This window comes from Bos mutus, chromosome 18 (assembly GCF_027580195.1).
Source record: "Bos mutus isolate GX-2022 chromosome 18, NWIPB_WYAK_1.1, whole genome shotgun sequence".
NCBI lineage: Eukaryota > Metazoa > Chordata > Mammalia > Artiodactyla > Bovidae > Bos > Bos mutus.
The window spans coordinates 5,639,629-5,666,132 of record NC_091634.1 but is presented as its reverse complement, the minus strand read 5'-3'; the positions used below and the strand labels follow the sequence as shown (position 1 = coordinate 5,666,132).

Below are 26,504 nucleotides of genomic sequence, written 5' to 3'. Positions count from 1 at the left end.
GGTAAGTCAGACCATCGGTATTATCTCTTTTCGTTCCACACACAAGGGATGTCACATGATCTTTCTCCTTCTCTCCCTGACTGACTCCACTCAGTAGGACGCTCTCTAGATCTGAACCCTCTTTCAAAGCAAGATGTCTTTCTTTGTAACAGGTGACTTGCAAGTCTATTTATAAATAAACACTCGAAACATTTTCTAATTGCTTTCATGCACATTTTTAATTCAATTCTTGCAATACCCCAGTAGGTGAGTCTGTGACACTGTTAACAGGACATATTCAAAGACATCTGGAAGCCAGGATTAGACGTGAGCTGTAATGTTCCTTACCATGGTGACCCCAATTCCATGAACTAATCTCTGTTGGACACACAACCTTCAGTATCTCCCAGGGGGCTGTTTGCAGGTCATGCTCCGTAGCATCTCCTGGAACTAACTGCGCCATCCCAGACTCAGAATGGCCCACAGACAAGGCAACCGATTCCCGATTTTCATCAGGAAAAAAAACCACAACTATATCCAGGGCAGGGGGCTGGGGTCACGAGATCAAACCATCCCTGCGGCCTGATCACAGAACTCATCTTTCCAGTCCTGGACCATCTTCAGGATGTCCTTGTTCACCACTGGGCCCTCCAGTCTTCTGATCATGTCCACTCCATTGCTTTGTTTCTTCTTCCTGTGAAAGATAAGAATCAGTGTATGCCTTTTTTTTTTTTTTGCAGTCCTGGAAAAATACATAAATCCTCTAGAATAGAACTTTAGCACCCAGGAGATGGATAAATGGAATACTGCCTGTCGGATCAGTAAACAAAGGATGTCACAGGCATCAGCGGTTGCAGGTACAGCCAAAGGTGAGCTGGTGAGCCCAGAGGGAACTCAGGAAGGAACAGCTGCCATCCAGCAGCCATCAGACTGCACCCACTCCCCACGGTGAGCCCTGAGGAAACTCAGGACGTGAAAACAGGATCCTGGTCCCAGGGAGCTGAGGTGCACATCAAAAGAATGATTGCAGCGAGCCCAGAGTCTTCCAACTTCCCATACACATGCTAAGTCAAGTCTGATTCTTTCTGAACCCATGGACTGTAGCCCATCATGCTCCTCCGTCCATGAGATTCTCCTGGCAAGAATACTGGAGTGGGTTGCCATTCCCTTCTCTGGGGATTTTCTCTACCCAGAGATCAAACTGGGGTTTCCTGCATTGCAGGCAGATTCTTTACCACTGAGCCACCTGGTAGACGAGGACATGCATACACTGCTATGTTTAAAATAGATAACTGGACTTCCCTGGTGGTGTCTAGCAGCTAGGACTCTGTGCTGCCAGTGCAGGGGGCCCAGGTTCAGTTTCTGGTCAGGGAACTAGATCCCACATGCCACAACTAAGATCCTGAGCAGCCAAATAAATAAATATTTAAAAAAATAAAATAGATAACCTACAGGACCTATTGTAAAAAAAAATTAAATAAAATTTTTAAAAAAAAAAAAAAAGAGCAGACGGAGTATCCGGGTCCACTTTCTCATCACAGACAAGCAGGAGTTGGGGTGTGGCAGCCCCATGAGGGAACTGTAGACCCCCAGCAAAGGGGTGCAGGATGTGGCCACCTCCGCCAGCAGCACCTCGGGCCCAGGGTCGCCCTCCCGACGAGGCGCCTTCCCTCCCAGGCCTGTGGCTGCCGCACCCGAAGCGGCGGGACGTACAGGACGACCTCGGGGCGGAGCACCCTCTTCAGGGCGGCGTCCTGCAAGAGCTTGGCGCCCTGGAGCCCGACGCCGTTTCCGCTGAGGTCCAGGTACCGCAGGGTCCGGTTGTGGAGGAGCACGGAGGTCAGGGCTGGGCAGCAGACGGAGGTGAACTGGCACTCCTCCAGCCTGCGGGAGGGAAACAGGCCGCGGCTGAGCGATGGCCAGCCGAGCTGTTCACAGCCCGGAAGGCATACTGTGGCCGGAATACCTCATTTACTTCTGAATAGTCTAATGCTTTCAAACTGTGGTGCTAGAGAAGGCTCTTGAGACTTCCTTGGGCAGAAAGGAGATCCAACCAGTCCATCCTAAAGGAAATCAGTCCTGAATACTCATTGGAAGGACTGATGCTGAAGCTCCAGTGCTTTGGCCACCTGATAAGGACAGCCAACTCATTGGAAAAGACCCTGATGCTGGGAAAGACTGAAGGCGGGAGAAGAAGGGGATGACAGAGGGTGAGCTGGTTGGATGGCATCACCGACTCAATGGGCATGAGTTTGAGCAAACTCTGGGAGTTGGTGATGGACAGGGAAGCCTGGCATGTTGCAGTCCATGGGGTTGCATGGAGTTGGACACAACTTAGTGACTCAACAACAGAAGTTTTACTTTCCTTTTAAAAATTTTATATTGGAGCATAGTTGGTTGACAATGTTGTGTTAGTTGTAGGTGTTCAGCCAAGAGATTCCCTTGTACATGTATATGTATCTTTTCTTTAAAAATTTTTCCCGTTTAGGTTATAGAGTGTTGAGCAGAGTTCTTCTGTGCTACACAGTAGGTCCTTGCTGGTTATCTGTTGTATATATAGTAGCAGTTTTAAAAAATTAAACTACTGTGTAGCACAGGGGACTCTGCTCCATGCTATGTGTTAGCCTGGTTAGGAGGGGAATTTGGGAGAGAATAGATACATGTATATCTATGTTACGGCCAAGTCCCTTCACTGTTCACCTGAAACTATCACAACATTGTTAATCAGCTATGCTGCTGCTGCTGCTGCTAAGTCGTGTCCGACTCTGTGCAACCCCATAGACGGCAGCCCACCAGGCTCCTCCGTCTCTGGGATTCTCCAGGCAAGAATACTGGAGTGGGTTGCCATTTCCTTCTCCAATGCATGAAAGTGAAAAGTGAAAGTGAAGTCACTCAGTCGTGTACGACTCTTAGGGACCCCATGGACTGTAGCCCACCAGGCTCCTCCATCCATGGGATTTTCCAGGCAAGAGTACTGAAGTGAGGTGCCATTGCCTTCTCTGGTTAATCAGCTATACCTTAATACAAAATAAAAAAGTTAAAAATAGATTACTTATTAAAAATATAGTTGATTTACAATGTTGTATTAATTTCTGCTGTACTGCAAAATGATTCAAATATACATATATATATATATTTTTTTTTTTTTCACTTATGGTTACCTGAAAATGTATTCCATACTTGCAAATATACTTCACTCAACCTAGGAGATAAATCAATATTTAAATCCCAAGACTAAATTTCTGGAGTAAAAGAATTGTGACCTGCAGTGAATTCCCTTCGAGTAGTTAATTATCAACAAAAATGAAATCCATTATCAGGATTAATCCTAGGAATTAAAGATGTAACATAAAGTGATTTAAATGATCTAGACTTAAGTGATGTCACTTACATGTGGAATATAAGAAATCACACAAGTGAGTAAATATGCAAAACAAGAAAACTCACAGATATAGAAGACAAACTAGTGTTAACAAGGGGGAGATGGAAAAAAGGGAAAATTAACTAATTGAATTAAGAGAGACAAACTATTAAGTATAAAATAAGTAAGTAACAAGGATGTATTGTACAACATGGGGAATTGTAGTCATCATTTTTATAATAATGTTTAATGGGGTAGACTCTGTAAAAATACTGAATCACTATACTGTATGCCTGAAACTAGTGTAATATGATAAGCAACTGTACTTCAAAAAAAAAAACAAAAGCTCACATATCTGAGTGAAAAAAAGATCTAGACTTAGAACCCAGATCATACCAATAGTGAGCAGAAAATGCAGGTAGGAAAGAGGCAAAAAAAAAAAAAGAAAAACTGTATATGCATAACAATCACTTTGCTGTGTGCCTGAAACTGACACAATATTGTTAATCAATTCCAGTACAAAATTTAAAATGAATAAAAAATAAGTCTAAAAAAGTTTCAACCTTTGTTACTGGAGAAGAGATGTTTTTAAATCTTTTCCAAATATCTGGAGTAGCCACTATAACAATTAAAAATAGGGTAGATCCTTTTAAGTCACTGACTAGTATGATGTTGGCATAGAGATGTTATAAGAGAAGAAAGAATTATATACAGAGAAGAGAGTCCCTAAGCATAAACACTGATTTCAGAAGACTCCATCTAAGGCTAAGGTATTAGTCTAAAACTAACAAATGTTTCACTGAATGGAAGAATTTTTCCTGGAATGATGGTCCTTAAACCCTAGCATTCCTGGGAATCATGGGAGGTGTTTGTGAGACAGGCTGTGCGGGGCCCACGTGATCCAGCAACCCTACGTCTGGGTATGGACCCAAGAAATAGAAATGAGAATATCAGAGTTATCTGCACCTCATGTTCACAGAAGCACTGTTTACAACAGCCATGATATAGAGCAACCTAGATGCCCATCGCCAGATGAATGGATAAAGAAGGTGTGGTATGCACACACCATGGAATACTACGCAGCCGTGAAGAAGCAGCTGTGGCACGTTTACAAAACAGCACACGTTGCAGCCACAAAGCAGAAGGAAACCCTGCCGTTTGTGATGACTTGGGTGGACTTCGAGGGCATAATGCTCAATGAGATAAACCAGACACATGCAGGCAAATGATGCAAGAATTTGCCTTTCTAACAACTTCCCAGACAAAAACATTCATAGTGATAAAAAATCCACTTGCCGATGCAGGAGATGTAGGTTTGATCCCTGGGTCAGGAAGATCCCTGGGAAGAGGAAATTGCAACCCACTGCAGTATTCTTGCTGGAAAATCTCATGGACAGAGGAACCTGGCAGGCTACAGTCCATGGGGTTGCAAAGTCGGATGCTACTGAGCGACCACACACACACACACAGCCCCACAGCCCACAGGGTCACAGAGTCAGACACGACCAAGCGATTGAACAATATTTGAGGACTACACTCTGAGAACCACTGCTCTGAAGCTTCTAAGTCCTCTACCCAAATGGATGGCAAATCCCAGCAATGCAAAACACGTCCCCACATTCTACCCTGAGAATTTTACAGACCCCGGTCCCAAAGGAAGCAATGGGGACAGCTTACTCGAGAACCTGGAGGCCAGAGTCAGGGTTCAACAGGGGCTGACACAGCAGGACCACGCCGCTGTCCCTCAGCCTGTTAGCGCCAAGGTCCAGACTTCTCAGGGTTTTATTTTTATCAAGAGCAGATGCTATATCTTGACAGCACTCGGAGGTCAGGGCGCAGTTCCTCAGCCTGCAAAGAAACACCCAACCAAACGCCTTTAAGCTTCTTTGCTGCCTTTTGTATTTTTTTTGTACAACAGCTTTACCTAAATATAATAATTGATGCTTTCGAACTGTGGTGCTGGAGAAGACTCTTGAGGGTCCCCTGGACAGCAAGATCAAACCAGTCAATCCTAAAGGAAGCCACCCTGAATATTCATTGGGTGATGCTGAAGCTGAAGCTCCAATACTTCGACCACCTGATGTGAAGAGAAGACTCATTGTAAAAGACCCTGATGCTGGGAAAGACTGGGGGCAGGAGAAGGGGGCGACAGAGGATGAGGTGGTTGGATGGCATCATTGACTCAACGGACATGAGTTTGAGCAAGCTCCGGGAGACGGTGAAGGACAGGGAAGCCTAGCGTGCTGCAGTAGATGGGGTTGCAAAGAGTTGGACACTACTGAAGTGATTTAGCACACATGCACAGCATCGCTGAAAGGAATTTAGCATGATCTGGTGTTGGAACTGCCTCAAGCTAATAGCTCCTGCAGTGATGAAAAGACGTCAGCATCTCTGACATCTCACAAAGCCGTGCCTCTGTGATTCCCCGCTGGGTCGCCCGGCACATACTCTGAGAACTCTGTCCCTAGCTAGTTTGCCCCTGAAACTGAAACCACTGCCATCCTCCTCTCTGTTACGGTTTCTTCCAGTATCCGCACAAAGCCACGCGTGCAGTAGGCGCTTGATCAATCCGTGGCGTAAAGGAACATATAACATACACAGGGCAGTCTCTCCCCACCGCCCTATTCTTCCCCAGGGAGTTCCAGAGAGCACACCGCTAGTAAGTCTAGGGACTTACACCAGCCTCTGCAGAGGACATGGAAAGTGTTGCAAGATGTTCCAGAGCTGCTTCACCCCGTCATCCTGCAAGGCGTTTTCTGCCAGGCTCAGGTGGGTCAGACTCTGGTTACTCACGAGAGAAAAGGCAAGACTTTCGCAGGAAAGCGGCGTGAGGTCACAATTCTCCAGCCTGTGGGTGAGACACTCACAGTCGGGATGCAGTTTAATTTGTTCCCTTGACTGGGTTTCTCCTGGTCTCCTGCTGAGACTCAACGGTTTCCATCTGGGCTTCCGATCTAAAGGCAGACGTCTCCTCCCACTTCTGTGACCACCTCTTAGGGCTTCCCGGGTTTAAAGGAGAGGACTGGGGGTCGTGATGTGAGAAGGAATTGTGGATCAAGAAAACAGTTATAGAGAGGGATGAAGAGGGTAGAAAGCGACCAGCAGGGACTCTAAGAGTGAAGACATTTATGGAGATGACGTGGGAAGAGACAACATCTCAGAAAGTTACAGAAAGATGGAAAGGTGCCCTGAAGACGTAAGGCAGGCCTTGGTGTTAGAGAAGCTAAGATGCAGCGGCTCCCTTGGAGGTCCGGTGGTTACGGCCCTGCGCTTCCACTGCAAGGGCACGGGTTTGATCCTGGGTGGGGGAACTAACCTCCCACATGCCATGTAGCCAAAAGCAGACGAAGAAAACAGCTAAGGTGGAGAGGATGGTTCTGAAAGCGTTTTCATCCACAGCGAGGGAGGGCAGATGTAAATAAGAAAGTGTCTGCTGCTGGGACTTCTCTGGTGGTCTGGTGGCTAAGCCTGCACGGCCCCAGTGCAGAGGCTCAGGTTCGATCCCCAGTCAGGGAGGTCAGTCCCACGTGCTGCAGCTAAGACCGGCTCAGCCAAATAAATAAAATAAATTAAACGTTAAGAAAATAAAATGGAGGAAAGAAAGTACCTAATGTTGTCATCACTCGGTGTGGTGACAGCTGATCACTGGACTTAGCGTGGTGATCGTTCTGTGAGTTAGAAAGTACCAGGTCACTGGAAACTCACTAAGGTTGTGAGTCAGTTATACTTCAGTTAAAAAATAATCTAGTGCTTGAGTTACACATAAACAGCAGCATGTCATTTTCTCCTCAACAGATGGGCCAAAGCTGTAACAGTAACAAGAGTCTGATGAGAATTTGGTGCGGGCGGATTTTCACACACACCGCAGGTGGGACTGCAAATTGGTACGTGTGGTCTGGAAATGAGCCTGGTAATCCTGAAGATAAGCACTCTCCGTGACATGGCAGTTCTACGTGTGTGTGTGTGTGTGTGTGTGTGTGTGTGTGAACAGCTCAGGCCTCAGCGGCAGATAAGACAGACACTTAAACTGTTGCGTGTTCATACATGTTACCACCCAGCACCAAAAAGGAACAGCCTGTAGAAACAATGAAACACAGAAGACGTCAGTTGACTGGGAAAAGCACACACGGCTGATGAGGCCGCTCGAGAGCCCGAGGGCCTGCAGACCCGTGCTCCTGGTCGGGGTCCATGTGCGGCCGTGTTGCGGCAAACACAGGTAGGGAGCCTGAGCCCACCTCCAGATGGGACGCGGGTCCCGGGGCCGGGGTCACCTGTGAGGAGGGAAGATGGTGCCGGCGAGGTTCCAGTGCAAAGAGGGGCTGACGACGCGCCAGGATGACTATGCTTCTACCTCCCGGGACAGCAGGTGCGGACACGTGCTGGGTGAGAGCCCTGTCTGTCTCTGTCTCGCCCTCTCCCTGCCTCCTCGTCTGTCTCCCTGTCTGTCTCTCCGTCTCTGTCTGTCGGTGTCTCTCTCTGTGTGTCTTTCCCTGTCTCTGCCTGTCTCTCTCTCTGTCTCCCTGTCTGTCTCTCCATCTGTCTCTGTCTCTCTCTGTCTGTGTCTGTCTGTCTCTGTCTGTCCGTCTCTCTGTCTGTCTATCTGTCTCTCTCTCTGTCTCAACCCTTCACTGTTCCTCCCACATCATTAACAATCACAAGACTTTGCTTTGTTCCGTGATGCACTCTCCCCCCTCTTCTGTTTTCCTCCGTCTACCGACCGTCTCAGGCACAGCACGGCACCCGGTAAGACTCACGACAGCCTCTCCAGCTGGGGCGCCAGCACCGGGGGACACTCATCGCCCCTCTCCAGGGAGCCACGTCTCAGCATCAGGGTCTTCAGGTGGATGTTCCTCTTGAGACTCCTGGTGAGGTCAGCCCCGTTGGTGGGGTCAAACGGGCAACCTTCCAGCCTGCGGGGAGTCACAGGGACAGCAGCCCTGAGCTCCCGGGGGTGTGGTGCCCCCAGCCACCCGACCTCGCATCCTCCTCGGCCCTCGTCCCTCCCCGAGAGCCGCGGGAGGGGGCTTCCATCCTCCCCGGGTGAACCCGCATCCATTCAGCATCTGAACTGCACATCACCAACGGAAAACGGGCTTCCCTGCTGGCTCAGCTGGTAACGAATGCACTGCAATGCGGGAGACCCCGGTTCAATTTCTGGGTTGGGAAGATCCGCTGGAGAAGAGAAAGGCTACCCACTCCAGGATTCTGGCCTGGAGAATCCCATGGACTGTGTAGTCCATGGGGTCACCAAGGATCAGACATGACTGAGTGACTTTCACTAGTACAATAAAAAACAACACACGCGGGGCTGTGACGAACTGGCGTGGGGTAACCGTGGGGCTCTAATCCCAGACAGGGACTCCGCCTGCCCTCGAGCACACCTTCTTTCCACGCTTATCTGCCAAACCACCTTCAGGATGAAGAAACAGCGGACAGAGTAGGGGCTGCAGGTGGGGGGCGGGGTGGAGGAAATGATGGTTTAAGGGCACAACCCCCCAGTTATAAGGTGACTGAACTCTGGAGATCACTGGTCCAATCTGCTGATGGTGATTAACTCGAGGGCCGTGTGCACGGACGTGGCTAACAGAGCTGATCTCAAGGGTTTAAACGGCGGCTTGTGAGCCGGCCAAGGGGTTAATTAGCCTGACGGTGGTGAGCGGTTCACAGTGCATGCATGCATGAGACCATCATCTTAAAAAAGAAGCTGAGTGAACGGTCACAAACAGGAATGAAAGGCTGTCATTTGCAGCAACAGAGATGGATCCAGAGATGATCATACTGTGTGAAGTGAGTCAAACACAGACATTTTGGTATCACTTGTATGTGGAATCTGAAGCATAACATGAAAGAATTTATTTACAGAAGAGAAACAGACTCACAAACATAGGAGACAAAGTCACAGTTACTAAAGGGGAAAGGGATGGGGAGAGGCAGAGATCAGGAGTCCGGGATGAACAGGTCTATGTTCAGGACAGATTATGTCCAGAATCGACCGCGTTGCTGTACAGCAGAAGCAAAGACAACATTGTAAAGCAACTAGAGTCCAATTAAACAATAAAGTAGATGAAGCAACAAGGGTTTCCTCTATAGCACAGGAAACTGTAGGGCTTCCCAGGTTAAGGACCCGCCTGCCATTGCAGGAGACACCAGTTCCATCCCTGGGTCGGGAAGAACCCCTGGAGGAGGGCCCGGCAATCCACTCTAGTATTCTTGCCTGGAGAATCCCCCTGGACAGAGGAGCCTGGTGGGCTACAGTCCATGGTGTCGCACAGAGTTGGACAGGACTGAAGCAACTTAGCACAGCACAGCATAGCCCAGGGAACTATCTTCAATATCTCACAATAACCTATAATGGAAAAGAATCTGAAAAAAAAATCTATCTGCAGAACGGAATCGCTGTGCTGTACACCTGAAGCTAACACGATATTGTAAATCGATGACACTTTGATAAGAGAAGAAAGCTGGGTGAAACGAGCAGCAACTGCACACAGTGAGACGTCAGCCAGACTGAGCCTGCGACCAGTGCCCTGGGTGCCGGTGTCCTGTCCCCGCCGCGCCTCGGGCCTCACCTGAGAAACTGCAGAAAACACCATGGGTGTTTCAGGGTGTTGCAGAGAGCATCTATCACTTGGCATCCCACTTCTGTGTCTTGTATTTCCAAGTGTCTCAGGTACTGGTTTTCCACCAAAACTCTGATGATGCCTTCACTCACCACGAGGGAGCCCACACGCTTAAAGCTGAGGAAGCAAGCGGTGTCAGTTATCACAGCGTCCTACGAGCCCATCAACCCTGAACACTCTCTGGAAGGATGGATGCTGAAGCTGAAGCTCCAGTACTTTGGCCCCCTGATGTGAAGACCTGACTCCTTGGAAAAGAACCTGATGCTGGGAAAGAGAAAAGGCGGGAGGAGAAGGGGGAGACAGGATGAGATGGCTGGATGGCATCACTGACTCGATGGACATGAGTTTGAGCAAGCTCTGGGAGATGGTGAAGGACAGGGAAGCCCGGTGTGCTGCGGTCCATGGAGTCGCTAAGAGTTGGACACGACTGAGCGGCCGACACTGAGGTCAGGCTGACTGGCACTCACATCAGTTTCCGGAGGTTACAGTGGGGATGCCTCAGTGCTGTGGCAAGAGTCTCCACGGCCTCTGTGTCCATCACACTGTCTCTCACAGTCAGGACTTCCAAACTCTCGTGTGTCTTAAACACAGAGCAGAAGTCTTGCCACCAGAGAGAACGCAAGTCACTGCCTTCTGGTCTGTGTGGGAGTAAAAAAAAAAAAAAAGAAAAAGAAAAAATAGCTCATCATTAGCTATTAAGCTCGAGAAAACCTACCAGCAAACCCAGGACTTGCTTATGATCGTGGATCCCTTTGGGGCTTTCCTGAGATGCCCTCATTTAGAAAGTGGCCCAGGGGACTTGCCTGGTGGCCCAGTGATTAAGAATCTGCCTCACAATGCAGGGGGTGTGGGTTTGATCCTTGGTGGGAACTAAGCTCCCACATGCCTGCAGAGCAGCAAACCCCCGCATTACAGCTACTGAGCCCAGGAGGCACAGCTGAAGCGTCTGCGCTGCGAGGGGATATCCCACATGATGCAAGCAGGGAGCGGCTGCCGCCACCCAGACCCCACGCAGCCAAATACATATTTAAAAAATAAATACAGAGTCGCCCAGCAGAACTGCTCTGAGACTTCTCATTCTATTCCAGGGAGATTTGTGGCCCCACTTACAGTTTAACATGACTGAGGGAGAGAGAGCGCTGCGCTGTGATCAGTCAGGATTTATATGCGGGCAGGTATTAGGTCACCAGATAGAAACCGTATTCTTACTGTGTGCCTATGAAATTGTCATTAAGGAGAAACGCCTTGAAGTAAGTCAGGGAAGGAGAAGTATCATATGACACCCCTCGTATGTGGGATCTAGAGAGAAATCATGCAAATGAACTTATGAAACAGAAAGAGACTGAACTTATTCAGAGAATGAACTTATGGTCCATTTTAGTCACTCAGTCGTGTCTGACTCTTTGGGAACTTATGGTTAGCAAGGGGGAAGGATGGGGGGAAGGGATGGTTAGGGAATTTGGGATGGACATGCACACGCTGCTATTAAAATGGAGAACCAACAAGGACCTTCTGTAGACACAGGGAACTCTGCTCAGGGCTGTGTGGGAGCCTGGATGGGAGGGGGCTTGGGGGAGCATGGACACGTGTACATGTAGGGCTGAGTCCCTTCGCTGTTCACCAGAAACTATTGTGGCATTGTTAATTGGCTCTACTGGCTCTACCACACATAAAGTAAAAATTTTAAAAAGGAAGAAAAAAACTCTATAAAGGAACAGAATAAGGGGAAAGTATCATTATTACTATTAGGGCATGGTGAGCACAGAGTCTAAAGTCTCTCCCAACAGCAGCGTGTTCAGTGGTTTGGCTCCGGTCTTCACCTTCACTCTTCCCCATCACAGACCCCACTGGACAGCATGTGCCTGGAGACTGAAAACATTACAGTGTGTACAGAATGAGGGGGACAGACGGGAGCCCCACAGAATGAGGGGGACAGACGGGGAGCCCACAGAATGAGGGGGACAGACGGGGAGCCCCAGAGAGTGAGGAGCACAGACGGGGGAGCCCACAGAATGAGGGGGACAGACGGGAGCCCCACAGAATGAGGGGGACAGACGGGGGAGCCCACAGAATGAGGGGGGACAGGGGGAGCCCCAGAGAGTGAGGAGCACAGACGGGGGAGCCCCACAGAGTGAGGGGGACAGATGGGGGAGCCCACAGAATGAGGGGGACAGACGGGGGAGCCCACAGAATGAGGGGGACAGACGGGGAGCCCCAGAGAGTGAGGAGCACAGACGGGGGAGCCCCACAGAGTGAGGGGGACAGACGGGGGAGCCCCAGAGAGTGAGGGGGACAGACAGGGGGAGCCCCACAGAGTGAGGGGGACAGATGGGGGAGCCCCACAGAATGAGGGGGACAGACGGGGGAGCCCACAGAATGAGGGGGACAGACGGGGAGCCCCAGAGAGTGAGGAGCACAGACGGGGGAGCCCCACAGAGTGAGGGGGACAGATGGGGGAGCCCCACAGAATGAGGGGGACAGATGGGGGAGCCCCACAGAATGAGGGGGACAGACGGGGGAGCCCCAGAGAGTGAGAAGCACAGACGGGGGAGCCCCACAGAGTGAGGGGGACAGGGGGGGGCCCACAGAGTGTGGGGGACAGACAGGGGGAGCCCACAGAGTGAGGGGGACAGATGGGGAGCCCCACAGAATGAGGGGACAGACGGGGAGAGCCCAGAGAGTGAGGAGCACAGAGAGGGAGCCCCACAGAGTGAGGGGGACAGATGGGGGAGCCCCACAGAATGAGGGGGACAGACGGGGAGCCCCAGAGAGTGAGGAGCACAGACGGGGGAGCCCCACAGAGTGAGGGGGACAGACGGGGAGCCCCAGAGAGTGAGGGAGCACAGACGGGGAGGCCCCACAGAGTGAGGGGGACAGATGGGGGAGCCCCACAGAATGAGGGGGACAGATGGGGAGCCCCACAGAATGAGGGGGACAGACGGGGAGCCCCACAGAGTGAGGGGGACAGATGGGGGAGCCCCACAGAATGAGGGGGACAGACGGGGGAGCCCCAGAGAGTGAGGAGCACAGACGGGGGAGCCCCACAGAGTGAGGGGGACAGATGGGGGAGCCCCACAGAATGAGGGGGACAGACGGGGGAGCCCCACAGAGTGAGGGGGACAGACGGGGGGAGCCCCACAGAGTGAGGGGACAGACGGGAGGGAGCCCCACAGAATGAAGCTGACAGACGGGAGGGAGCCCCACAGAATGAAGGGGTGACAGATGGGAGGGAGCCCCAGGTGCGTGGTGGGGAGGGCACTCAGCATAGCAGGAAGGAAGGTGAACTGTGCATCTTGCTTTTTTGTTCCAGGATTTTCTTGGTTTTAGTGGAACCCAGCAACCCCAGGCATAGTGTCTGTCCTGTTATTTTCCCCCAGCTTAGGAGTTACTTTCTTTTCCATTTTATGCTTTTCCACCAGCAGTTTGGGGCTTCCTTGGTGGGTCAGCTGTAAAGAACCTGCCTGCCAGTGCAGGAGATGTAAGAGACATGGGTTCGATCCCTGGGTCAGGAAGACCCTCTGGAGAAGGACATGGCAACCCACTCCAGTGTTTTCCCCAGAGAATCCCATGGACAGAGGAGCCTGGCGGGCTACAGTCCGTGGGGTTGCAAAGAATCAGACACGACTTAGCAACTAAACAATGATGGGAGGTTTAGAATGTCACACACTCTTAGACACGTGGGTCAGTGAAACTGTACCAAATGTTCACGACAACCCCCAGCCAAGACATAAACGCTGGTTTCCTGCTTGTGTTTTCAACGAAGCCATATTGTTTCAAGCAGAATTACTCGGAATATGACTAAACACATGCTCTGCAACATTTAACCCAGGACTTCCTTTAGTTGCATGAGAGAGAAAAAAAATACACGAAGTTTCTCTAGTTCACTGACGGTCTCTGGGGTTCAGATAATGAAGTCACCATTGAGCCCACCACTACCAATTCTTTTTTTTTGTTAAACTGGAACGGCCTGTTTATAAGACAAACTCCCATGCACAAGGGATCAACTCACAACAGGCGGTCACCCTTGATGCCCAGGAGATGCTAGACAAGGCTCCCCAACAGGACCCCGAATCCCACCGAAGGAGAGATTTGAGCACTTACTGGGGGGAAGGAAGAGGGCCTGGTGAGAGGCTGGTGGCTTTGGCGACGGCCCAGGAGATGGTCACTTCTAACTCCCGCAGCTGTCGGCAGAACTTGAGGCAGAAAGCGGAGACCTGCAGGTCTCTGATCTTGCTGATGACCAGCAGAGCCTTACGGTGGTTGTGGAGGATCTGACCCACGAAGACCTCCTCCCGGATCTCGTGCAGACAGTAGAACAGCTGGGGGAGCCCGTGCTGCGGAGTCAGGGGGTCACCGTCGGGCGGCATGGTGGCGACCTTCAGCAGCTTCCTCTTGTTCCCCAGGGACACCTTGCACCCAAACAGCTGCTCCACGGCAAGGGCGCACGTGTCATTCAACAGCCCAAACAGGAACAGCGCCATCCCGGCCAGGTGGTTTTTCCTTCTCCCGGGATGAGCGAGCAGCTGAAAGATGCGGAAGCGATCCAACACTTGGAAATTCCTGAGCCTCTGCGGGAAGCAGAGGACGAACAGCAGGGCGGCAAAGAACTCCTGGAAGCTCGGGTGGGCGAAGGCGACGAGGTCCCCGCCAGCCACCGCCCTCCGGAGGACCCTCACCCCGAGAAACACCTCGACGTCCCTGTCGTCCAGTCTGGCCAGCTTGAGGTCCATCTCACTGAACACCCACTGGTTCTTCCACATGCCCTCCACAGCCAAGGAGCACAGGCGTTTCAACTGCTCCTGGGGGGTCTCGCCGACGACATGCCTCACCCTGGTTGGCAACAGGCTGGAGAGGTAGTGGATGAACACGGCCGTGGCATTGGGGAATGCCCGCGGCAGGCTGCTTCCTCTCTCCATCTGTTGCTTCAGACAAGAGCAGACCAGCCAGCAGATGACGGGGACTCGGCACATGGAGAAGAGGACCGCGTTGCCCATGGCAAAACGCAAGGCTGCGTCGGCATCGCGCCTGTTTTTGAAGTACGACCTGAAGTACCTGGATCTCTCAGGCGCACTGAAGCCCATCAGGGTGATCAGAGAGGGGCTGTTCAGAAAGGGGCTCACGGTCTTCCACAAGCTGAACCTCAGGAAGACGATGATCGTGGCATCAGGGAGCATCCTTTTGCTCAACAGACTGGTCAGGAGGACGGAGCCTGGCATCTTCTGGCTCCAGTCTTCACTCAGGTCCTCCCGTCTGTCTATGAGGGTCAAGGTTAGTTCCTCGAAGCCATCCAGCAGGAGGAGGAGGTGTTCTGGGTGGGAGAGGATCCTAGACGCGAGAGCTGGAGACCCGGACAACTTGCAGGCGATCAGCTCGGAGAAGCTCTGCTCCTCCGGCCGGTCCATCTCCTGGCAGTGGAGGTAGAAAGCGAGCCAGCCCTTGTGGGCGTAGAACTTGTTCTCTGCCCACTGCTGCATCACTTTTTTGGCCATGGTGGTTTTCCCGACGCCAGCGTCTCCCTGAAGGACCACGGTCTTGGGCTGTCTTCCTTGGGGCTTTCTGGGGAGAAGAAGACACTGCAGGAGTGTGTCTTCTCTGCAGGGCTCTTGGTAAAAGAAGTCCACGTTGTTCCCAGGCCAAGATGTCCTGTCCCACAGGGTTGAGTGCTCACTCATCACACGTGCCTTGTACTCCCGAATTTTATCTGCAGGAACGAGACGGGGGAGACACAGGGTCCAGCATCAGCTGTTCGTGAGAACTAACCGATCAACCAGAGAACGAGCCTCCGTGTCTACCGTAGGCTCTGGGACACAGGTGCACTGATGAGGCACTTGTCCTGCAAGCCCTGGTGTTCCAGGGGCTAAGGCTCAACCCTCCCAATGCAGGGGGCGCAGGCTGTGTCCCTGGTCAGGGAACTAGACCCCACATGCCGCAACTAAGACCTGGCACAGCCAAAAATAAATAAAAAAAAAAAATACGAAGAAAAAAAAAGACTGAATCCAACCGAGAGAGAGAAGGATGGTGGCTGGACTTCCTTCTGAGATGAGTTCACAAGCGCTCCTTTATCTGAAGTTCTGATTCACAGAAGGGACACTGGGCACACCCGTTTGCAGTGCCCCCCACCTCAGGAAGCCAGCATCTCATCCCAACCCACCGCCTCTTGTCTGCCAGGGTCTACACAGGGCCAGCACGTACCAGACTCATCTTCCTCCAAAGTCAGCTCCCTCTTTCTCAGGCTCAAGGCCTCTGGTTCCAAGTTAGGTAAAATTTCTGGAACAGACCAAAAAAACAAAAAGGAGGCTGCCTCATAGGCATGACAAGATGGACAGAAAGACAGAGCCACCCAGAGGCAACAGGGCCTTTAAGGAGAGTGGCGGCCAGGCCATCCACAAGTCTCATCCTCTCATCTCCTTGGCGCAGGGAGAGGAAAATACCTGGGCTTCCATCACCATGTTGGGAGGTGAGAATGGTGCAGAGGCAGACGGTACCGGGAAGGGTGTCTGTGTGTGTGTATTCAGTCGCTTAGTCGTAATGTAAAGCCAATGTCAAAAGGGTGGGGAGGGGAGGGAAGTTCTAGAATAAAAGTGTTTTAAAAGCTGTAATGCGTGCATGCTAAGTCGCTTCAGTCGTGTCTGACTCTTTGTGACCCCATGGACTGTAGCCTGCCAGGATCCTCTGTCCATGGGATTCTCCAGCCAGGAATACTGGAGCAGGTTGCCATTTCCTTCTCCAGGGGATCTTCCTGACCCAGGGATTGAACTCGTGTCTCTTACATTGCAGGCGACTTCTCTACCACGGAGCCGCCAGGGAAGCCCGTACATGTGTGTGTATGTCTGTGTGTACACACACACACACATATACACTCCACTTCTTTCCCTTGTTCAGCTGGCCCACAGGAGCGGCTGAGAAAGTGCTGAGTTCTCCAGCCCCCAAGCCCACCCCCAGCTCTGTTCTAGATCCCCTCTCACCGTTCAGCTCCCTCTGCGTCTGAAGACACAGCTCTGTCTGGTTCATCTTGGCGAAGATGTCACGAGCCATCTCCCAGGCGCGTTGTCCCGGGAAGTACTCGGTGAGCAGATGAACCAGCTCCCCGCAGCGGGCTGACTTCAGCTGGTCCCAGGTGAGCGGGCTGCAGCCGGGTCTGGGGTTCTCCTCCACCAAAAGCTGCTTGAACCTTTGTAGATGCTCCGCGCTTACAGAAAGCATGAAAGGCATGACTCCGTTTCTGAAGGGGAGGGTGGAGGAGGAGGAGGACTCCAGCGAGGGAGGGGAGACACCAGAGGGGGACAGAGGGGAGGACGGGCAGGAGGAGGGGTCAGAGTTCAAGTTCATGTCGCCCATGGTCACTCAGGGTTGGGAACTGCAGCACCAGCGGGCAGAGGGGACCAGCTAGAAGAGAAGACAGAGGCAGCCTGTGGAGACATGAGGTTACAGAATGTGAGAGCACCATCCCGGGGAGGAGGTTTATTTAGACTTGATGGAGCCTGGCGGCTTCCCTGGTGGTCCAGACCTAAAGAACCCGCCTGCAGTGCAGGAGACCTGGGTTCCATCCCTGGGCAGGGAAGAGCCTCTGGAGGAGGAAATGGCAACCCGCTCCAGTGTCCTTGCCTGGAGAATCCCATGGACAGAGGAGCCTGGCGGGCTGCAGTCCACGGGGTCACGAAAAGGTGCGATATGACTGAGTGACGAACACTGTAACCGGTGAAGCCTGTCACGTGCTGGATTTTCTCTTTCCCTCCCTTCCTGGGAAACTCTCTGTCCTGTGGAAAGACCTGGGGTCCATCCGGTGCTGGGGCTCAGCATTTAGACTCAAATCCACTCTGGCGTTTATTCTTTTCTCACCTTTGATGGCGGGAATCTTATCATAGCTGCCGGGCACGGTTCTCAGAGAGACACCCCCAGAGGTACATTTAAGACAGCGCCTGGTACATCAAAGCTTCCGAGAAGGACTCGGGCTTCCTTCTATACCATGGTTATTTTAAAGACTCACAATAAAAAAAAAAAAAAAAAAAAACAAGCTAATGTCAAAAGGGTGGGGAGGGGAGGGAAGTTCTAAAATAAAAGTGTTTCAAAAGCCGTAATGCGTGCTTGCTAAGTCGTTTCAGTCCTGTTTGACTCTTTGCAACCCTGTGGACTGTAGCCCGCCAGGCTCCTCTGTCCATGGGATTCTCCAGGCAAGAATACTGGACTGGGTTGCCATTTCCTTCTCCAGGGCATCTTCCCAACCCAGGGATCGAACCTGCGTCTCTTACGTCTCCTGAATTGGCAGGCAGGCTCTTTACATCAGTGCCACCTGGGAAGCTCAAACCCTGTAATAAGCGGATGCAATTTGTGCTCCTAGTTTAAATAAGACAGCTGTAGGAGATATTCTTAGGACAGCTGGGGAAGTTTGAATATGGATTTGATAATATATGGTATTAAAGAATTAATGTAAATATTTTTTAAAAGGTATGTATGTTATTCCCTGCTACCTATCTTCTCCACATCACATCCTTCTTCCACCCGCTTGCACCGGATTTATTGTGTGTGAAGAGCGGAATGTGGAGGAAGAGAGAATGAAGTCTTTATCAGGAGGGGCTTGAGTCTCGGTCTACTTATGCTCACATCCTATTGCTTCTCCGAGTTTTTTTGTTTTTTAAGATTTTGGGATGTGGACCATTTTTAAAGTCTTTATTGAGTTTGTTACCATAATGCTTCTGTTCCATGTTTTGGATTTTTGGCCACAAGGCACGTGGGATCTTAGCCCCCTGACCAGGATGGAACCCGCCCCCTCCCGCCCCCGCACCGGGAGGTGGGGTCTCAACCGCTGGATCACCAGGGGAGCCCGTCTCTGAGTCATCTTTCCTTATCCTCCTTCAGCGCTCATCCCCTCATCCGGGAACTTCCCGGTTGCTTAAGTCATCCTGTGCTGGGCGCTGACTCAAAGTTCTCTCTCTTTCCCTTTGCAGCAGTGGTTGTGGATAATTGCAAGCTCCCTGTGGATAAGAACCACCTCCACTCTTGATTCCGTTATTCTGCTGTTTGAGCAAAAAGAAGAAGCCTAGGTTAAGAAAAAGGGAAGGTCTTCAATATAACAACCGAACTTCACACCTCGAGGAACTAGAAAGAGAAGCGTGAATGCACGGGTCTGATCCAGTAACTGTGGGAAAGTGCCGTGGAAGACTAGGACGTAGAAAAGGAAAACAACCCACTCACCCCGAAGGGAGCTAGGCTTCCTGGCTCCTTCCTGTCACAGACATCTCCCAAAGCAGAAAGAGAAGGCGCTGGGCCGGCCCGCCGTCCACCTTTATAAGCTCTGGGCGCCGCTCAGCTTCCGCCCTCGTTTCCCATTGGCTGCGGCTGGCACGTTGCCGCCTCCTCACCGCACAAGCTGGAAAGCATTTAGCATTCTGAGTGGGAGGGCCTGGGCTGCAAGGCTTATCCTCACGGGTGCTCCCATTTGGGAAGGACCTGCGCCCCTGCCTCTTCGATTCAGCAGAACAAGCAACTTTAGAAAATGACAGGTTTGGGGAGTTCCCCCGGACGCGTAGAGGGCAAAACGCCTGTCCTCAGCACAAAGATGCTGCGTCCAGCGGTAAACCTCTAGAGCCATTAACCGGATGATCTTGTTCCCATGACCATCACCCCTATTTGGAATGTAATTTCACTGAGCAAAAGGAAGGTTTTGGCATCAGCAGGTCCTAATGTGGGTCTCCCCAAAACAGACCCTCTCAGAGGGAGACCCAGAGACAGAGCATGTCAGAATATCACACACACATCTTGGTCATAGCTTTTCCACAAAATCTGTTGGGTTTTCCAATATGTAATCAAGAATCTGCATATACAGCTTTACCTGTTCTTTTCCAGGCCTTACGCCTTGCTCTAATTGTTTCCTCATTGCTAAATTTAAAACTAATTACAATTGCCCATTGCCTGGATCCTCAGCCTATTAAAGGTGGAAGGCGGGGCACATTGTGGGTTATTCTCAAATATCCTTTGGTATTGATTTCTAACATAATTCCACAGTGACAAGAGAACAGACTTTGTATGCTTTCAAAACCTTTAGACCGTGACATTTTTTTTCACCTGGTTTACATCCCTGGATATGTTCAGTCCTAAAGGAAATCAACCCTAAATATTCATTGGAAGGACTAAAGCTGAAACTCCAGTACTTTGGCCACCTGATACAAAGAGCTGACTCATCGAAAAAGACCCTGATGTTGGGAAAGATTGAAGGCAGGAGGAGAAGGGGACGACAGAGGATGAATGGTTGGATGCCATCATGGACTCAATGGATATGAGTTTGAGTAAACTCCGGGAGATGGTGATGGACAGGGAGGCCTGGTGTGCTGCGGTTCATAGGGTTGCAAAGGGTCATACACGACTGAGCGACTGAACAACAACACGTTCCAGTGTCTCCTAGTGTATACTCCATGGGAACTTAAATAGAATTTATTCCCTGCTGTTGTGTGAAAACTGTATAAATCTTAATTGTTGAATTGGTTCATAGTGCTTTTTAGATCTATAGTATCCTTCTATGGGCTTTCCCAGTGGCTCAGCGGTAAAGAATCTGTCTGCAATGCAGGGGTTGCAGGAGATGCAGCTTTGATCCCTGGATCAGGAAGATCCCCTCAAGTAGGAAATGGCAACCCATTCCAGTATTCTTGCCTGGAGAATCCCATGGACAGAGGAGCCTTGCAGGCCACAGTCCATAGCGTTGCAGAGTCGGACACGACTGAAGCAACTTAACATCACACACACATAGACTTCTTTCTGTCTATTCATTCTATTGATTTCTGAGAGTTTAATATTGAAACTCCAACTAAAAGTCTTAATTTATCTACTTAAAAAATAATTGCAATAGATAGTGGAATTATATGTAACATCGTTCTTAGCGACCCCATGGACTGCAGCCTACCAGGCTCCTCCATCCATGGGATTTTCCAGGCAAGAGTACTGGAGTGGGGTGCCATTGCCTTCTCCTAGTCTGTTTCTCAAGTCTACTGTAAATGTGCTATCCTACTTGCATACTTTAAAAGATTTTTTTAAAAAGGGGGGGAAAGGTGGATGGTGGGGCAGACCAAGTGCATTTTCCTTCTGCTTTGGGAGATGTTTATGACAGGAAGGAGTCAAGAAGCCTACTTCCCTCCAGGGGTGAGTTAAATGAGTTATAATTGTTCATTAAAATCACTAATTTAATTGGTAATACAATAGTAAATAGTGGTGGTATAAAGACTAAGCTGCCTTGATCCTGACTTCAGTGGAAAAGCCTCCGTGTATCTGACGGAATGGGTTCACGGGTGGTTTTCCTTGCATTGGGAGAAGAAATGGTTCCAGATGTGGTTGTGCTTTTCAGACCTCATGGACTCTTTTTTTTTATTTTATTGAAGCATAGTTGATATACAATGCTGAGTTCATTTCTCTTGTACAGCAAAGTGATTCAGTTACACGCAGACACATACATCCTTTTAAATAGTCTTTTCCATGATGGGTTATCCTGGGAAGTTGAATACAGTCCCCTGAGCTCTGCAGTACGATCGTATCCCTCCATAATCTTTCGCCTCTGCTAATCCAAAGCCCCAGTCCTCCCCAGCCTCTCCCTTGGCAACCACCAGTCTGTTCCCTATGTCGGAGTCTCACAGACTCTTTATTTGTCTCCTCTTTCATCATCTTATTAAGATCTCTGCACACCCCACCCTGCCCTGAAGATGGTTGTTGTTGTTTTTCAGCTGCTAAGTTGTGTCCGACTTTGCGACCCCATGGACTGCAGCACGCCAGGCCTCCCTGTCCATCACCAACTCCCGGAGTTTACTCAAACTCATGTCCATGCAGTCAGTGATGCCATCCAACCATCTCATCCTCTGTCGTCCCCTTCTCCTCCTGCCTTCAGTCTTTCCCAGCGTAAGGCTCTTTTTCAATGAGTCAGTTCTTCTCATCAGGTGGCCAAAGTATTGGAGTTTCAGCTTCAGCATCAGTCCTTCCAATGAATATTCAGGAGTGATTTCCTTTAGAATGGACTGGTTGGATCTCCTTGCAGTCCAAGGGACTCTCAAGAGTCTTCTCCAACACCACAGCTCAAAAGCATCAATTCTTCGGCGCTCAGCCTTCTTTATGGCCCCACTCTAGGACAGGTATTCACACCACTGGCCTCCTGCTGATGTGGGAGATTTCATTTACATCAGCTGGGTTTTAATTAGAACCTCCAACTCTGCATCCCTCTCTTAGCCGGGACAACTTACACCTGGAAGAGAAGGACTCCAGGATCACCTATGGCAGGTGGCTTCTCCACCCTCCGGAGACGCGGCTGCGACGGAGGGGGCGGGACACCCGTAGACAGACCTGATAGGAGCTGGAGGGGCCCCGGGGCCAATCACAGGCTGGGGAGGGGTGGGGCAGACTGCTGCGGGTCCGGAGTCTGCGTTCTAGAAACTCGCAAGAGCTGAGAAGACAGCTTGGTGAGTGAGGTCTCCTTACTCTGGCTTTTTATTTCTTTTCTTTTTTTAAACAGCTTTGTAGTGATGGATTTAAAGGTAAGGGGGAAAAAAAAAAAACCCAGCTATATTGAGGTATAATTGAATACGAAAAAAAAAAAAAATCCAACCCTTAACACTGCAAACATTTAACAAGCATCTTCATGAATGTGGAGACAAGCCAGAACCTGCAGAAGTTTCTTTGCAGGGTCTGTGTGTGTGGCGGGAACGTTTAACATGAGGCTGATCCTCTTACAATTTTCAGGGTACTAAAGAGTATAGATGACTGGGGGCCCTTTGCTGTAGGGCACATCCCCAAACTAATTCCTCCTGCATGACTTGCATTTACTCTGTGGGAGATACATAGTAATACAATAGGATCTTAGTCTTAAAAAGGAAGAAAAAAATAAAAGTGTTAGTTGCTCAGTCGTTTCTGACTGTGAGCCCGTCAGGCTCCTCTGTCCATGAGATCTCCCGCAAAAATGCTGGAGTGAGTTATCGTTTCCTCCTCCACGGCTCTTCCCGACCCAGGGATGGAACCCGGGTCTCCTGCACTGGGAGGCGGATTCTTTACGGCTGAGCCCCCCTGGGAAGCCCTCCTTGTGGAAGAGAGAGGTCAGTAGGCACAGAAAAACAAGGCAGGCGTGCTGCGCGGAGAAAGCAGCGCGTGGCTGGATCCCGCTGCGCGAAGCGGGTGAGAGTCGCGGTGCCTGGCCTCCGCTGTCTGTTTCCGCAGGAGCTGTTCCTATTGCGGCTGGAGACCTCGCTCCCGGGCCGATGGCTTCCCCTGCCGGCATTTCTGGGCATGATGGTGCCCGTGACCAGCTGCTGTCCCACCTGAGGGGCTTGGATCCCTGGCAGCTGGAGGACTTCAAACTCGCCCTGCAGTGCCCGGAGCTGCTGCCGGAGGGCGCCCGCAGGATCCCCTGGGCAGACCTGAGAGCCGCGGGCCCCGCCGACCTGCTCTGCCTGCTGGAGGAGCGCTTCCCCGGGAGGCGGACGTGGGAGGCGGCCCTCCGCGTCTTTGAGGACCTGCGGCTGAGCTCGCTGTGCGAGCGGATGCGAGCAGAGCTGCACGGTGAGCGGACGGCGGGCGCGCTGCGGGGCGTTTGTGGGGTCCTCCCTGATTATTGGTCCCCCCTGAGCGGGAGCCTCCCTGACGGGCTGTAAGAGTCCGGCGCCCTGGTCCCCCCTGAGCCGGAGCCTCCCTGACGGGCTGTAAGAGTCCGGCGCCCTGGCCCGGGAGAGGGTTGTTATGGGAAGAAAGCACCAAGAGGGAACTGAAAGTTCAGCTCTGTTACTAGACAGCTTTTGTTTCAAAAATATTTACTTCTTACTCATTTTTGGCTGTGCTCGGTCTGCACTGCTGCGCCCGGGCTTTCTCTAGTTGCAGTCAGCGGGGCGTCTCTGGTTTCCGAGCACAGGCTCTAGGTGCACGCGGGCTCCAGAGCACAGGCTCAGGTGTTGAGCAGGAGTTTATTTGCTCCACAGCCTGTGGGGTCTTCCCGGACCAGGGATTGAACTGGTGTCTCTTGCATTGCAAGGCAGATTTGTAGCCACTGGACCACACAGGGAAGCCCTGCTTTTGTTTTGTTTTTGTTTTTAAGCTTATTTAGTTATTTGAGTTTCCCCAGTGGCTCAGTGGTAAAGAATTCGCCTGCCAATGCAGGAGACATAGGAGATGCAGATTCAATCCCTAGTCTGGGACGATCCCCTGAAGAAGGAAATTGCAACCTATCCAATATTCTTGCCGGGGAAATCCCGTGGGCTACAGTCCATGGGGTCTCAAAGAGTCGGACACGACTGAGTGACTTAGCACGCACATCAGTGTAAGACAGTTCCCTGTTCCCTACACGCCTTCCAGCATTGATTGCTTGTAGACTTTTCGATAGCCATTCTGACTGATGTGAGCTGATAGCTCATTGTAGTTTTGATTAGAATTTCTTAAATATTTAGCAAAGTGGAGTGTTTCTCTTTTTAAAAAAATTGGAGTATAATTGCTTTCAAGGTTACAATGTACTTTAAAAAAACAGTAGGAGTAAACTTGGAAATTGCTTCTTGACCGTCTGCCCTGCTTTGAATTCTTTCTCCTGGACTTACTCCAGGACATTTGTTGACCACGGGTGTTTTTTCCTTACATCCGGGAGGCCAGGTGAATGGTAAGTGCCAATCAGCAGAGGTTTTTCAGGTGTTGTTACCAAAAGTGGCCACCAGGTGGCAGCATGCGCTACTTGATAATTTAGTTTTTAGTTTCTACTGGAGTCGAGTTGATTTCCGATGTTCTGTTTGTTTACAGGAAATACCTAGACGTTTATATATTCTTCTTGGAGTCTTCCCATTTAGGTTATCACAGTGTGTTCGATAGACTTCCCTGTGCTATTCAGTAGGTTTTTAAAAATTATCTGTTTGATATATACCGGCGTGTATATGGACTTCCCAGGTGGCTCAGTGGTAAAGACACCTCCTGCCAAAGCAGGAGACGCAAGAGACGCGGGTTTGATCCCTGGTCCATGGAAGATCCCCTGGAGGACATGGCAACCCACTCCAGGATTCTTGCCTGGAGAATCCCACGGACAAAGGAGCCTGATCGGCTACAGTCCATGGGGTCGCGGAGAGTCGGATGCGACTGAAGCATTTTAGCAAGAGGCTCAGGTGTGTGTATATTAGCCCCAGCCTCTTAATGTATCCCTCCCAAGTTTTTGTAAAATCGTAAGATGGTTTTCTTAGTCTGTGTCCGTTTATAAGTAAGTTCGTTTGTGTGGGTTCATAGATTGCACCTGTCAGTGATATCTTAGCGTGTTTGTCTCTCTCTGACTTCCTCCACTTAGCATGATCTCTCGGTGGCATTTTTTCGTCCTTCTGGCCGAGTGTATTCCAGTGTCTAGATGCATTGGTGATGCTTCTTTCTCTATCGATGGACATTTTGTTTGATTCTCTGCCTTAGGTATTATAAACAGCGCTGCCCTGAAAATAATGGTGCATGTGCCATTTAAAATTGTGGTTTTCTTGGTATCTCAGGCAAGGAGTGGGCTTAACTCTATATTTAGTGTTCTAAGGAATCTCCATACCGTTTCCTTCCTGGCCGCACCCACCTATTTACCTCCAGCCCACAATGTCGGAGGATTCCCTGTTCCCCCCCTCGCCGCCCTCGACAGCATTTAACCTCTGTAGATCTTTTGGAGGATGGCCCTTCTGAGCGGTGTGAGCTGCTCTCCTGGTAGATTTGATTGGAATTTACCTAGTAACTGGTGATGCTGCGTCTCTTTCCATGGGCTTTTAATCTTCTACAGTGTGAGTACAATTTACCTCTTGAGATTGGCTAATTGAAAGCCTGCCCTGTTTTGAATTCTTTTCCGGTGATTTACCCCAAGACAGTTTTTTTTTTTTTTATTGGAGGATAATTACAGTGTTGGGTTGGTTTCTGCCATACATCACCATGAATCAGCCACAGGTACACTTATGTCCCCCGCCTCTTGAAGCTCCCTCCCACCCCCGCCCGCCCCTCTTAGCACCGGGTTGAGCTTTCTCAAGGGCGGATACCAATTACAGCCCCGCAGGCCTGGTGAATATTAAGAGCCGCGAGCACGGTTTCTAAGTGGTTGTTGCCCAAAGCGGCCACAGGGCGGCAGCATTTCTTCCCGCCCAACTCGGGTTACCCGGGCAACCAGAGCCTCAGGGCGAGTCCTGTTCCTGGGATGTTAATTAGAGTGGAGACACCTAAGGCTTGTGTCTCCTTCCTTCTTTCTCCTTACCCTTGATCCCCCGACACACCCAGTTCCTGCCACACCGCTCTGCAGAGGGAGCTGTCCTCAGGCGGGGACCCTAAGGGAGGAGGCTGGAGGTGGGAACCCACCCCCAGGACGCACGGAACCCAGAGACCCCACCGTCCTTTGGGGGCGCTAGGGTTGGCTCTGCTGCCGAAGAGACGCCTGGGTCTGGAGACCGTGGGCCCAGGCAGACGGGAACAGGAAGGCCAGCTCCGGGGGCGCTCACTGCGGGCACAGCCTGCCCAGCGCCCTCAGCCCCAGGACAGTCCCGCCGGGGGACCCGAGCCTGTTGCGGCCCCAGGGCTGTGACACCAGCCCGGGTCCCCAAGGC

At 50.9% G+C, this 26,504-nt stretch overlaps 2 protein-coding genes across 2 annotated transcripts in view; one reads left to right on the top strand and one right to left on the bottom strand.

Moving 5' to 3' along the window:
* Positions 1 to 258: 258 nt before the first annotated feature.
* NLRP8 (NLR family pyrin domain containing 8) lies at positions 259 to 19,219 on the bottom strand. Its single transcript, XM_070386798.1, has 11 exons — positions 19,153 to 19,219; positions 16,926 to 17,369; positions 16,153 to 16,227; positions 14,062 to 15,661; positions 10,428 to 10,598; positions 9,910 to 10,077; positions 8,095 to 8,250; positions 6,018 to 6,188; positions 5,018 to 5,188; positions 1,693 to 1,863; positions 259 to 673 (listed from the first exon to the last, which is right to left on the bottom strand). Exons 2-11 carry the CDS (start codon positions 17,296 to 17,298, stop codon positions 544 to 546), a joined length of 3,186 nt encoding a protein of 1,061 aa, XP_070242899.1. The 5' UTR covers positions 17,299 to 17,369; positions 19,153 to 19,219; the 3' UTR covers positions 259 to 543.
* Positions 19,220 to 23,183: 3,964 nt separating this feature from the next.
* Positions 23,184 to 26,504, top strand: part of NLRP13 (NLR family pyrin domain containing 13) — a 28,206-nt gene continuing 24,885 nt past the window's right edge. Inside the window, exon 1 of the mRNA XM_070388409.1 lies at positions 23,184 to 23,484. Within this exon, the coding sequence (XP_070244510.1) occupies positions 23,184 to 23,484 (301 nt within the window). The remainder of the gene's footprint in view (positions 23,485 to 26,504) is intronic.

Excerpts from the sequence above, each read along its gene's own strand:
- NLRP8 (XM_070386798.1), bottom strand. The coding sequence starts at position 17,298 with ATGGGCGACATGAACTTGAACTCTGACCCCTCCTCCTGCCCGTCCTCC. Across the intron at positions 16,228-16,925 it reads GACGCAGAGGGAGCTGAACG|AAATTTTACCTAACTTGGAA; the intron begins GTGAGAGGGGAT and ends GGTCTGTTCCAG. Across the intron at positions 6,189-8,094 it reads CCCCAGCTGGAGAGGCTGTC|GCTGGAGAATTGTGACCTCA; the intron begins GTGAGTCTTACC and ends TCTCACCCACAG.